General features: G+C 31.4%; 1 protein-coding gene across 3 annotated transcripts in view; it reads right to left on the bottom strand.

Annotated features, from left to right (window-relative positions):
- LOC126741170 (piezo-type mechanosensitive ion channel component-like) overlaps positions 1 to 15,501 on the bottom strand; it is a 213,716-nt gene that overhangs the window by 151,005 nt on the left and 47,210 nt on the right. For all 3 annotated transcript variants that reach the window (XM_050447517.1, XM_050447518.1, XM_050447519.1), the window contains one exon: positions 14,440 to 14,585. In XM_050447517.1, the coding sequence (XP_050303474.1) occupies positions 14,440 to 14,585 (146 nt within the window). The remainder of the gene's footprint in view (positions 1 to 14,439; positions 14,586 to 15,501) is intronic.

The following is a 15,501-nucleotide window of genomic DNA, read 5'->3' as shown; positions in this document are numbered from 1 at the left end:
ATTCTTCGCTCTTCATCTCCTTCCTGCAGCTCTTGATGTTTTTCGAATTTATACGAATAACCCTTGTACTAACAATCTTGTTTTCCTCCACACTCATTAGAATATTAAGATCTCTGTTCTCTCTTTCTTCGGCTCTATTTTCGATATCCTGAGTTGAACATTTACAATTATTTATTACGGTACCTTTGGACTCGAACTTATTGACAATACGTTTAATAGTTAAAATGGACCAGACCAAATGGGCTTGGTGGAGAAATAAACTGAAAACATTTCAGATACTGCTCTAAAACTGTTTCCCGCATAATGCCACTTAATTATGGCTATTTTTTCGTCGATTGAATAATTCATACTTGTTTTCAAATATCGACTGTCACTGATTTATTGACACTTTTCCTTACGTCGGTGACAATATTCATTTTACTGGTGCCCGTTTGGTTTTACCTGAACCGAAAATTTGCTAATTTTGCAATTACATTTATAATTGAATAATTCAAGATTCTCTTTTAGTACTGACCTGTTTACTACCTATTATAACGTATGGACGGCTGCCTTTCACTGTGGCGGATATATATCAGGTGGCTGTCATATATATAGATTATATCATAATAGAAATGTTTCTATATTTTTATTATTATTTTTTTAATCGATTTAATAATAAAACATATTGAAAACATTTAAATATTTATTACGAAAAGAAAAGCATACAAAAATTCTTGATATGAATGCAAAAAATACATAAAAGAACTAAAATTTTTCCAAATTCTATAGGACATTGCTTCTTTTAGTCCGAAATTTAATATTTGACTTTTGTATGATAAACCTCGAAACATGGAACTATGCACAAATCTACGTTACACTCCCTGCACATATATCTGGAAGCCTTTCTCTTTTTTTGGCCTAAAGTGGTTTGTGAACATACAACACATCTTCTTTGAGCTGTTTTGAGTTTTTCAGTACCTGGCACTAAGTTTGGAAAATGTCGCTCTCTTAATCTGAAATTTATTTCAGTGTACATCACTGTTGGTTTCTTCTCGTACCTATACCTAAAAATTTCAAAATATTTAGCTAAAATAGTGAACGTAATAGTGTAAGAACGAGAAACAAACACTACTAACCTTAGAAACATTTGGCGAATAACATTCAACTGGAACTTGGCTAGCGAAATTTGAGTGGTTTGCTTTGTGGAGTACATAGCATGAGCATTCAGCATACAAATGTCTAAGCTATGAACAAACAATTTTCGGTACCATTTAACGGTCTTATGTAGACAATCAATGCTGCTCATCATCATATCAGAACGATCTACTGCTCCCATGTTTGCATTATACTGAACCACACACAAGGGTTTTTTGACGTGTTCTTTTGTAGACCTGTCGATTTTGTCAAGAGTAACCATTTCATTTTTATGCATTGTGGTTATCATTGTTACTTCTCGCCGGTCCTTCCATTTTAAAACGAGACACTTGTCCGAACTCCTCCAGGCAATGTCTCCTTTACTTAGTTTTTCATTAAATACAGGCATGTGCAATCTATTAAACCTTACAGTGCCACAGGAATTGGTTTTATAATCAAATAAGTAGCTTGAAAGTGCAGGACTGCTATAAAAGTTATCAGTAAAGACCGAATGACCTTTCTCTTGATAAAGCTGAAGAATCTGGACAACAATATTTCCAGAAATTCCTAAACCTGGAATGTTTTGTTCTGAAACGTAAGTGTCCTTCCCAATATAAACAATAAAATCGAGAAGGTATCCAGTCTCGCAGTCACACAAAACATAAAGTTTAATACCAAAGCGGTGGCGCTTGGTTCGAATAAATTGTTTAAAGCTAAGTCTTCGCTTAAAAAGCACCATACTTTCATCAACAACTAGGTTTTGAAATGGATAAAATTCTGATTTAAATTTTTGTTTAATAAGCTCTAGAACCTTTTCAACTTTAAACAAACGATTTGTTGTGTCTTGTTCTTCATTATTGGGAAAATGCAAATTTCTTAGGATCTGAAATATCTGTCTCTTGAGATGTGTTTTCTAAAAACAGGAGAAAATAGCAAGGGATCCAAGGACCAATATTCCTTTACTTCTAATTTTTTTTTTCTGGGCATTAGCATTGAGAGCAATAAAAGTAAAAAAATCATTTAAATTAAGTGCTTTCCAGTTTTTTTCTTTCTGTTGATCTGCATATCTATTGGTCTCTTGGATAACATATAGAGCAGTATCTTCAGTAAAAAGATAAAAAAAAAATCTAATTCTGGCGAATTTTTGGTCAACGTCTGATTTTTTACTCCACTATTTACCATATCGAATTCACGAAGCTTGGTTCAAAATTTAAATTGGTCCATTTAAATGTGATATCGCTGTAGTCGGGCATATCAGAAATATTTTCCTGTTCTTGTAAATTCTGTTCATCATCTTCCTGCTGTTTACCAAGCTGGTCGTCTGCATCCCTTACCTCGTACTCCATGCTGTCATCACTCTCAGTTTCGCTTGCCAAGTATTCACTTCCACTATCCATAAATGGATCATCGTCACTGTCCTTATCAGATAACTCACGTAACAAGTCTTTTATATTTTGCACTTATAGTGCAATAATTTTCCAAATTAGCGCCGCCATTTTCCTCCGCTCGGAATCTTTTCGATCTTGATGGACCTGGTTGCTGTTCGGACGACATTATAACCGCCTATGCACACTATAAAAACTCAACTAAACCGTAGCCGATCGAGAGTTCTAGCCGTGATACTGGTTTCGTGGCGTCAACATTGAAGCCGAGATTTGGTGGCGCGCGCCGTACAGTGAAACGACTAAGTGGAGATACCGCGGGACCTAATAATTTTTACATTTTACATTTTACATTTTACGAGATAATAATTTTTTTTTATTATTACGTATTTTTAGGTATATGATAAATGTTTTAAATATTTTTTTTTATTTTTTTTATTGGAAAAATATACATAAACGGTGTTTCAAATTCGTCTACCCTCAAAATACGAAAATGGATAATTTACCCCAAAGTTGCACATTATTTACTTGTAAAAGAATATGCCATATAAAAAAATATATATATTATATTTTATGTGGTTTTGAAGATTATTAAAAAAAAAAAACAAATTTTCAAAAACTTATTCTTGACACTTTTGTGGGTTATCTTGGTTGCTATGCGAAAGTTTTTGCATTGCTGTATTACTTTTTCGTAAAAATATTAATGCCGAAAACAAAATTAGGTAGGTACCTACGCCAAATTTTTGTTGCTTATTTAAAAAATCGAAAATTTTAATGATTCCGAAGATAATTAAAAAAAAACCAAAAAAAAATTTAAAATCCATTTTAATTTTTTCTGAGCTTAAACAGGAATGCAGTAAGCGGTAGGCATTATTCTAAATAAAATTAAGATTTTAAAATGTAAGTTTTTTTTTTTTTCGTTTTTTGGCCTTGTGCTTGGCACATTTAGCCACGTGTTCCAATATAGGAACTCATTCATAATAGAACAGGTTGCTAATATAGTATTTAAATAATTATACTATTGGGTAGTATGACATTGTATCTAATAAAAAGAGTACAAAAAAAGGAATAGTGCAAGAAATATTAATACTAGGGATCTTAGACAGGGTCACACGCTTCTCGTCCTAGAGCCAATGCAGGACATTTTTTAAAACAGAACATAGGGGGGCTCGGATAGGTAGGTAAACAATAGGGAAAAAACAAAGGGATCTCTAAGTAACTAAAATTATTAACTAGTGCATATACGTTCAAGTTATATTTTCCTTTTGGACAATTTCAAAAATGTTATGAAAATAGACTCCATTCTATCGTCGGCAATTACGTTTGCCATAAGTGAAGTATGACACATAGGAAGCAAGCCAAGCTCTTTCAATTTATTATGCAGAAACATCACTGCGTCCATATTATTTTTACATTCAAATAAAATATGGTTCAAATCATCAATTGACTGGTTGTCACAGTTACATATATATGAGTCATTTATTCCTAATTTATGTAAATATTTATTAAAATTACCATGACCCACTAGAAATCTGAAGAAAGATGTTGTCAAATATCTTCGAAAGTTACATTTGGAAACCATACTATAACTGCTAAGGGACGCTTTTATTGAAGTGTATGTATTTGAAGTATTTGCTAAATATGCAAGATATTTTCTTTTCCAAGTTTCTGAAGATCTCTTTCGGATAATTGGAACTATATCACTAAAGTGTACTTTGGAAAGAATCCTATCTGTCTTAATTGCTTCCTTGGCCTCTTTATCTGCCAATTCATTTCCTAGCAATCCTGTGTGTCCTTTTAACCAAATGAATGCTACCTTAATATTATGTTTATCAAGATTACTGATAGCCTCTCGAATCTTAAAAATAACTGGGTGTTTAAAATTATGTCCATTTTTTAGTGATTGCAAAACTGATTTTGAATCAGAAAGTATTAAAAAGTTTGAAATTATATTAACATCACTACTAAATTCCAGGGCCCTTAATATTGCTAATGCCTCTGCAGTAAAAATAGAAGCATAATCCTCACACTTGTATTTTCTTTTAATATTAATTTTCGGAATAATAAAGGCACAACCTGTACCATCAGCAGCTTTTGATCCATCTGTGTATATTTCTAAGTAATTTTGAAATTTACTCAAAGAAGGATATTTTGAGTAAATTTCAAAATTACTTAGAAATATTTGACTAAGAATAGTTTGATTGGCCTTATGACAGTTCGTAAATGTAGGAAATATTATTGTGGGGTCAAAAAAATTAACCCCAAAAGCTAATTCGTACATCCATAGTATATTTGTTTCATTAATGAATTGATGGAGGTATTTTGTTTCAGTATAAGCTTCAGCCAATGGAGGACTGTTTTTATTCAACCAATATTTATTAGTTAAATTAGACATACCCAGTTTGTGAATTTTAGCTATTAGTGGGTTATGCCGATATTGCACATTTTTAATCAAAAGTTTTTCTGCTAAAGTTTTTCGTCTTATCTCTAATGGTAGCTCATTAGTCTCTGCCAGTAATGCTTCAATCGGCGTGGATCTTAAGGCGCCTGTGACTAATCTTAAAGCTCTATATTGTATACGATCAACCTTTAGTAGTCTCGTTTTAGTAGCAGAACCATAAAAAATTGAGCCGTTATCCAGCAACGATCTAGTAAATGCTCAATAGAACATTAAAGATGTCTTAAGATCAGAGCCCCATTTTCGGGCAGTGACTGATTTTAAAATATTCAAGCTCTTTTCAGCTTTTTGTAAGGTATAATTTATATGGGTATTCCATGTCAATTTTTGGTCTAAATATACACCAAGGTATTTTAGTTCTTTTATCCATGGAAGGGTAATATTACTTAAAATTATTTGATTTTGTATTTGTAGATTGTGTCGTGTGAAAATTACTAACGCTGATTTTTTGCTAGAAATACTAAATCCATTGCTTGGAAAATATTTATTACAAATATACATAACATGGTTAAGATTCTTTTTACAAGCTGGCATATCGTATGCTGTACAATAAATACAAAAATCGTCTGCAAATTGCAATATTTTAGATCTTATTTGAAGCTTGTGAAAATCAGCTGTATAAAGATTAAAAAGTAAGGGGCTTAAGACCGAACCTTGAGGTAGGCCTGCAGATGTTGTCCTATAATCTGTTGTATTATAACTAGTTTTTATGGTAATATTTCTGTTTGTAAATAAATTAATAAGATTATGAGCGAACCCTTCAGGAACACCTAAACCAATAAGCTTTTCTAACAGGATATAAAGATTAACATTTTCATAAGCACTTTGAATATCAAGAAATAATGCTCCCAAATAACTATTTTCTAAGTATGTTTGTTGTATGTCTGAAACATGATGTGCTAAGCAATCGTTAACACTCTTACCCCTACTAAAGCCAAACTAATGGGTCGGAAAGATGCATTTGGACTCACACCGCCACTCCAGACGACTTTTTAAAATTCGCTCAAGAGTTTTATTAATACATGAGGACAAAGTTATTGGTCTGAATTCATCAGGTTTACCCGGCTTATTAATTAAAACTATTGCTGACTTGGAATTAATAATTTCTCCATCAATAATAACACTATTAAAGGCTTTAATTAACAATTGTTTGGCAGAATTAGGAAGATTTAGCAACATGCTGTATGTGATATTGTAGGGACCAGGACTTGTATCTTTATGTCTTTTAAGATGAAAGTTAAATTCTGAAAATGAAATTGGTTGGCTTAAATAATGGTTTTTATCCGATTGTTTTCTTGGGATATCTTGGTAAACCGAAATAGGTGCTACTTTATTTAAAAATTCATCAGCAATATCATTAGTTGCTGGCATTATATTACTGTCAACCAAAAATTTCCGGATGCAGTTTACCCTATTCCAAATTTTTGTTGGAGAGCTTTGAGCATTAAGACTACTACAAAAGTTAATCCAGCTCTCTTTAGATTTCTTTTTAAAGTATAGTTTGCACTTAGCCGATATTTTTTTATATGATATGTAATTTTCTAAATTATTATTTTTACGGTAAAAGTTATAAATATGTTTACGTTTATTTGAAAGGTTTTGACATTCTTCATCCCACCAGGGAATATAATACTTATTATTTTGTGCTTTTCTTTTGGGGAAAATTTTATTAGCAACTTCTGTTATTATATTAGAAATAAGTTCAATAATTTCATGAGCGTATTCAGGTTTATTTGTTATACAAGACATTTTGTAATCAATTTCGTGTCTATAGTTATTCCAGTTAGCTTGTGTAAGTTTCCAACCCAAATGTTGTATAGAATTATTAGTATTGTTAACGTTAAAGTTATTTAAATTCAAGACAATTGGGAGATGGTCTGAACCATATGAATCCTGAAGTATCTTCCAATCTGAATTTTGAATCAGATTGGATGAAATAATAGTAACATCAATAGCAGAATCAGACTGATTAGGACCACCAACTCTGGTTGTTTGCCCTTGATTCCTAATAAGTAAATTCTGAAAATTATCTAAGGAGTTAATTAGTGTAGTACCAAAATTATTAGAGGTATTAGAACCCCATGCTATATGATGGGCATTGAAATCCCCACCTATAATACAATGCTCCTTTAATTGTGAGAATATTCGTTCGTAGTCGGAAGTAGATACCTGAACATTGGGAGGTCGATAAATAGATACTAACGAGATTTCCTTTTTGTTAAACATAATGTTAACTCCACACAATTCTAGTTTATTATTTGTTAAATTTACAAAGTCAATTATTTTATAAGGTATTGAATTTTTAAGAAAAATTGCTACTCCGCCCTTACCTTGAACCCTATCTTTTCTTATGATATTATACCCTTTAAATCGAATTTTATATTCTGGCTTATACCAAGTTTCACATAATAGTATAGCGTCTGTACACTTGGTGTCAATAATAAGGTTTTTTAAATGGTTATGATTAGAGTAAGCAGATCTAGCATTCCACTGTATTATATTTAGTTGTTGTCTTTTATTAGCCATATTTCATCAATAATATTAACTAGAGTATCGTTTAAAATATCACTAACACATTTAAGAATTTCTGGAATATTAGTAATGTTGTTAGAATTGAGAGATTGACTTAATCCATTTTTAATGTTTTCATGTATTTTTTGTTTCAGTTGTTTTAAATTTTCTTTAGGTTGTTTTTGATTTATTTCAATTAAAGGGGAACCGGTATAAGACCAGTCAAAATCACTTCGAATAGGTTCATAATTAGGGCTTCTATCCTGAACCCGCCGTTTTTTATTTGAATTACTATTGTCAGTAATTGGCTGGGAGTAAAATGATGGATTATTTATGTTTTTAGAAGGAGTAGGTTGCGAAAGTGATATACTGTTAATATTGTGGGCATTTTTGTGATTGTATTTGTTGAGTAATTCAGGAAAATTGTCTTGATTGATAGTTAATAAAGGTGCAAATTTATTTTTTTGCACTAGACTTGAATACGAGGGCATTTCGATGATTTTTTCGGCTTCTTTAAATGAAATGTTTAAATTGGCCATGGCTTCTTTGACTTTTTTTTGTCTTTGGTATTTTTGACATTGTTTGCTAGTTGAAGAATGTTGATTGACAATTGATTTACAGTGGATGCAAAAGATATTGCAATTTGTACATTCATTGTCTGTTATAATTACTGAGCAATTTTTATCGTTTCTTTCCTCGGCATTGTTTATTTGTATGTCCAAAATTAAGGCAGTTAAAACATATCGTAACTGGACTGTACCACGTTTCTACTTCATATCTTAGTTTGTAAATATATATATATTGAGGCAGTTGAAGATTATCAAAAGTTACAAAAATTTGTTGTTTAGGAACCCTAACCGTTTTACCTTCATCATTTAAAATATTTTTGTATCTTCTTTGCAGTGATTTTATAGGGATTAAAGACTTAATAGCACTAAATAGACTTTCTTCCGAATATGAAGTATCTACTCCTCTGATAAGACCTTTTTTTGTATTAAATATGAAGGTATATGATGCGGATGTGAATATTTTGGCAAGTATTTTTGTTGATAGTATCACAAATATATTAAATTCTATGTGCCCAAATAAAACCATTGTTCTAAAACAGAAATATTTGCAAAAAGATTGGATTACGTTTGATATCCGTGAGAGAATGAATGTAAGAGATAAGTTATATGTTAGGGCTGTTGTAGAAAAAGATGATGGAGTATGGAGGGAATACAAAAGAGTACGAAACTTAATTGTTAATCAAATTAAAAATGAAAAAGATAAATATTTTAGAGAAGTTATTGATGAAAATAAAAAAAATCCGCGTGAAATGTGGAAAAACCTCAAAAAGTTACTTCCTGGAAAAAATATTTTATTGCCAAACGAAATTAAATTTGATGACCAAATGATTTCAAATGAATTTCAAATTGCAACAAAGTTAAATAAATATTTTATAAATAGTATAATTGATATTATCAATAGTATTCCAAACCATTCTCTCTCTTATGACACCTTTGTCAATCCCCCTAATATTCAATATCCAGAGTTCTCAAATTTTAAAGAAATATCCCTAACTCAATTAAAGATAATTCTGAAAAGCATGAAGAATGTCGGAGGCGGAGAAAATGGAATTTCAAAAAAGGTTTTGTGTGACGTATGTAGTGTGGCTGGAAATCGACTTTTAAATATAGTAAATACATCACTCTCAAGCAGAGTATTTCCAGAGGCTTGGAAAGTGTCAACAATAATCCCTGTACCAAAAGTACTAAATACTATTTCCCACAATGAGTTTAGACCAATAAATACTATGGAGGTTTATGAGAAAGTGTTAGAAATTGCTGTAAAAGAACAACTACAAGAATACTGTGATTCTAACGACATTTTCGTGATAAATCAATCAGGTTTTCGTGAGCGTCACTCATGTGAATCTGCTGTAATTAATATATGCGATACCTTCTTGAAAGAACTGGATAAGGGCAACTTTGTTCTGGCGGTGTTTCTCGATTTTAAGAGAGCATTCGAGACTGTAAATAGAGCTAATCTGTTGAAAAAAATGGAAAAGATGGGTATTAAACATAAAGTTTTAATGTGGTTTAAATCTTACTTACAAAACAGGTCACAAAAAGTCAAGTTTAAAAACAGTGTGTCAGAATTACTAATAAATGAATATGGAGTACCTCAGGGAACTGTTTAAGGTCCCCTGTTATTTCTGTTATATATTAATGATATCGTCAATGTTATAAGTGGTTGTAAAATAGAGCTTTTTGCTGACGACACTATGATTTATTTAATCGGGAGGGATCTAAATGAAATGCAAATAATTCTTAATAATGATTTATCTAATTTATTTAAATGGCTTTGCAGTAATAGTCTTTGTTTAAATACATCAAAATCGAAATTATGTTTATTTGGGAAAAAGAGCAAATTAATGCACATCAATGTGAAAGATATTAACATTATGGTAAATAATGAAAAGATAAAATATGAGAGTCAAATTAAATACTTGGGAGTAATATTTGATTGTAACTTAAATTTTTATGCACACGCTGATTACATAACTAGAAAATTTTCCAAAAAAATTGGTTTCATTGCAAGAGTAGGAAAACAATTATCAATGGCTACAAAACTATTACTGTATAATAGCATTGCAGCTCCGCATCTTGAATTTTGCTCAACAATTTTATACAATTTACCAAACTTTAAAATTGAACAGTTACAGCTTGTACAGAACAGGGCAATGAGAACTATTTTGAAATGCAATAGATATACCCCAATCGTAATGATGCATAACGTTCTGAATATGTTGTCTGTTAAACAAAAAATTATGTTTAGCATCTATGTTTTTTTGTATAAAGTTAAAAATAATATGTTACCACCATATATTTGTAAGAAGGTGAAGTTTTTTAGAGATGTTCATCATTATCAAACTCGAAACTGTAACAATTTCATACTAATCGATAGGTGTAACTCTAACCAGATGTTAAATTCTGTCCTACAGAGAGGCTTACAAGATTTTAACAGATTACCAACCAGCATAAGAGACTGTGATTCTGTAAATAATTTTAAAAGGCTGGTTAGGGCACATACAGTAGCGGCCAAAAGTAGAGAAACTTTTGATTATTTTTAAAAAAATATTGATAGATTACTTTTTAAAAATATATTTTATTGTTTTAGGTGGAACACAAATACAACATAAAAAATAAATAACTAGTGTATAAGAAAATTATTTATAAACCCACAAAAAATTTTTTTTTTATTTTTTAAGCGGTCAAAAGTAGAGAAACTTAAGCAAAATATTACAAATACTTAAAATAAACCTAATATTTGGTAGCAAAACCTTTGTTTTTAATAACTTCTGCACATCTTCTGGGCATCGACTTCAACAATTTTACAATTTTTTCTTCTGGTATTTCCTGCCAGGCCTGCGATAATGCGCAAAACAGTTCTTCTTTGTTTTTAAATTTTTCGGGATATTTACGCCTAACATCTAACTCCAATTGTTCCCATAGGTTTTCAATGGGATTTAAGTCTAGGCTTTGTGGAGGCCAGGCTAAAACGTTGAGCTGTTCCTCCGCAAAAAAATCTTTAACAATTTTAGCTGTATGTTTAGGATCATTATCCTGTTGAAATTTCCAAATTAGTGGAAGGTTTTCTTCGGCGTAAGGTATCATATGATTCTTGAGGATCTGTAAATATTGATATCTGTCCATAATACCCTCAACTTTTATTAGCGGACCTAGTCCATGCCCAGAAAAAGAACCCCATACCATGACATTACCTCCACCATGTTTTATGGTTGGCCTAGTGTATTTAGGATTGAATCTTTGATGTGGGGGACGCCTTACATACTTTATTCCATCCGACCCAAATAAATTAAATTTACTTTCATCGGACCAAAGTATGTTTTTCCATTGGTTATAAGTCCAAGTGGAATGTTCTCTAGCAAATTTTAAACGAGCATGCCGATTTTTCTTGGAAATGAATGGTTTCTTTGCCGGTCGTCTGGCTTGGAGGTTTCCTTCGCCTAAGCGTCTTCTTATGGAACGGATGGATAGTGAAATGGAAGGGTTTCCTTTCTTAATATCCACGGCAGTAAAGAAAGGATTTTTTTGGGAACATCTTCTTATTACTTTATCATCTGAAGGAGTAGTCTTTCGCGGCCTTCCGGTCTTAGGTTTAATTAAAGAACCTCCACGTTCTTTGTACATCTTGATTTGTTTAGATATAACACTTTTATTAAGCTTTAAATCAATTGCAATTTGATTTTGTTTCAATCCATCTTGATATTTTTTTATAATTAGTTCTTTTAACTGAACTGACAAATGAATACCTCGTGGCATCTTACTCGACTAATACTAACACACGACTAAAATATTATTCTCTTTATTCAAAAACTGTTTGTTTAGGAATGATCGGAAAAAAAGTTTCTCTACTTATGGCCGCAAAAAAATGAAAAATATTTTGGTATTTTCGTCATGTGTTAAAGAATGTGTTTATTTTTATATCATTATAAGTAACTTAAGGTACCCAATGATTTAGTGATGAAATTAAAACTTTTTATTTAACCTATTAATTAATTTTTTAAAAAATTAAAAGTTTCTCTACATTTGGCCGCTACTGTATATTGTCCTAGGATTTTTGTTACCTTTACCTAATTGTTTTTTTTATTTTCATTTTGTTTATCTCTTATAATATGTTGTTTAGGATCACTATTTTAGTTTAACACTTATTTTAAGTTTAATTTAAGTATATGGCTTGAATTATTATAGTAAATATATGTGCAGATAAATATTGTAGTGAAGCGAGAACAATGATGAGGTGTTTGTGGTTGGCAGAAGAGCTGTGTTTGTTATCCATGGAACAACCGGGATTTGACATGGTCTCTCCAAAAAAACCAGGACACCCTGTATTCGATCAATTTCACCAGCCCATAGGTAATTAACCTCATGACCGAGATTCACCTATTGGCGTAACATTTTATGGTTATTTGCGAGCACTGCAAATTTTGATTACATCAATTGTTTTTTTTAGATCCACATGTTAATAGTAACCTCAAGTGCATATGTATATTATGTTTTTTACACAATAAGCGTATATGGATTAATTTATAAGGGTATATTAATAATTATTTAATTAATAATATTATTGTAAAGTTAGTAAGAGCGCTTTAGGTTTATGTATGTGGTAATTTTTAAAAAAAATTTCTGAACCAGTTTTGGTGGCGGGGTGCTTAGGTCGCCGACATAGCAATGTTTAGACGGACCGGAATATTGCGGTATTCCTTGGATTAACCGGGATGCTGCTGTTCCTGGTAAAACCGGGGCGTTGCAAGTGTCGGGTATCGGGAAACACAGCATTTGTCATTTATTGCTTATTTATATATGTACTCTTGCTGACTAAATATGTTGTTGAATTAGCTTTATGAACATTATTGATATATGTATCTTTATTTATTTATTTTTTTGGGAAATTTTTGTTTTTGTATGTAGCTATTTATGCTAAATAAAGATTATTATTATTATTATTAATATAAGCAACTAAATCATTTACTTTAAATACTGGGTTAACTACAACTTTGTTTGCACCTAAAGCAGATTGACAAACAATCTGTACCCTATTACGACCTACTGGATTAATATGATTAATATATTTCTCGTCTCCTCCTAGATTAAGGAGTTTTTCGCTAATTTTAAGTATTTATGCTCAACATATATGATAAATGGGCCTTCACTATTCAATCTATATCTTAGATTAAAATCAATGTTATTTATTTTTTCTGATATAATTTTATCTTGGGAATTATCGTCTAATATATTTTTTGCACCTGAATTATATTGATTTTGAAAACTTAAATCATGCATAGATACATCTTTATTCTTTTCGACATATGTGATATCCACTACTTTAATATTTTGCTTATCGGGGGGTTTTTCGCCTCCCCCTTTAACATTGCCACCCCCAATCATATTAAGAACATGAGAGGGTAAGCGGCGTGATCATTGTTTTTATTTAAATTGAAATAGATACAACTCACAGAATTGCTGCTAAATTTAATCCTATTTAAAGAGCCACTATTCTTTATAAAAACCGAAGTAATTTTAAATACGCGTCGTTATCTTTCGCAGCAGTTAACCGTCCGGCACCTATCGCAGATAAATCGATACTGAAAATGTAAGTTAAAAATAAAATTGTCAATTTACCCACCTAATTTAAATACCGAATTTTTATTCTTTTCTTTTTAAAACTCAAAGCGAGTATCAAAATAGTTTGGTAGTTTAAAATTTTAAATGCGTAATCTTACTATAAACTACAATAATAACTGCAGTAAAATATTATTTCGAATCAACGCAAAATATGTGCCCCAGCGCGGAATTTTTGCCATCGCGATGCGGTCGTCGCCTCGCATGATTTCGGCTTCTGTTGTGAGGTATCGATGGAAGCGGGGATAAGTTGTCCAGGCTAGAACTATCGATCGGCTACGACTAAACGCAAATAGTAATACCACCGAACAAACCACTACCGAAATAACAACAAACAAACCCTTATTTCGGCAATTGTCGTATATTTCCGCTACTGTCATATATATCAGTCGCTCGGATGCCAGGTACTGTTATCATGACCGATATATCGGTCAGCCGTTCATACTGCAAAGAAAATTTTAAACTTTGTCCTATATTTATGTCAGTCGTCTAAGGGGAGTGTTTATTATGATGTCATATATATCGGTCAGCCGTCCATGTGTCAATTTATTATCTGACATATATATATGACAGCAGTATCGAAAGGGTTATTAAAATTTTTTGAAACTTTGCACAAGGGTTTGCCAGATTGGTCTCTTCAAAAAGTTATCTTACATTTTTTCTATAAAATGTACAGGGAAGCCAATATTGACCCCCTTAAAATTAACATGGGTTTTCCTATGTTCCGCTCGGTGACGCAACACCCGGTATAAAGGAGCTTAATAAATCCAGCATCATATTTGCTTACCTTTGTTTCGATATTATATAATATAAGATATTTCTTATATCAGTTATTTGATACAGATAAATAATCAACAAGTTAAATAGGGCATATATTATTACAATCCACCAAAATACGAATAGACTTTTTTTAAAAATTCCAAAAGGGCAGATCTAAAAAAGAAAGCATTAATAATCCCTAGTTTTTACAGAGAAAAAGCATAAGGAATATTATCATCATATGGGCAAGATGGAACAGCCTGAAAAAGGGTTTTTAGAATGGAGGAAGAATTGCCAGATGTTGTTTCAGAAGCTGTAGTTTTGATGATAATAGCCGCCGAATTCGAATGAACTATTAGAAATAAAATTATTCAAAAAACGGTTTTAAGAAAAAGTATTCAATCTAAATAATGGTCAAAATATTTTAGATATGCTCAAGAATGTTTTAGAAAAAAAATTAGATAGAAGCACAGCAAGAAGTATAAACGTAAGTTTAAACTGGTAACATTCATAAAAAAACAAAATATAGAGGTTAAGCCAAAAAGATTTAAGTTTTTTTTCACAAAAAGCTATATGCAAGTTTTCTTAATTATTAAGATACACGTGACAATGCAAATTAGCGGCTTACGCGAATTAAATTCAGATATCGACGAACGGTCGTTTAAAAATCATTTATTAACACAAAAGGCCCCTAAACTAGGTGAACAAAATATGAACAGCAACGGTATTAGCCGAGTCTTTGACACTATATCAATGTTAACGATATATTACAAGCGATTCCTTAAATATATAAATAGTCCTAACCAAAGCATAATATATATAATATAAACAAATAATTTTGATTTGAGAATATGTCTCCTCCACCCTTAGTTCTATCAACGTCCTCATTGACAAGCCTCTGCAGGATTTTCAAAGGGATGACCTCCTTTCTTCCTTGTTTTTGCTAATGGTAGATGATTAATGCTAAACAGCATAAAAGGATTACTGATATTGTGGTAAGAACATAATTGTGCATTGAATCATGTTGTTCTAGGTTATAGAAATGTATTGGTTTGATGATATCTTCTTAGATTTTCTTAGGATCTTGAAG

This window comes from Anthonomus grandis, chromosome 10, assembly GCF_022605725.1.
Source record: "Anthonomus grandis grandis chromosome 10, icAntGran1.3, whole genome shotgun sequence".
NCBI classification, from domain to species: domain Eukaryota; kingdom Metazoa; phylum Arthropoda; class Insecta; order Coleoptera; family Curculionidae; genus Anthonomus; species Anthonomus grandis.
Note: the sequence above shows the minus strand (reverse complement) of the source record. Positions and strands in the feature narration are given on the sequence as shown.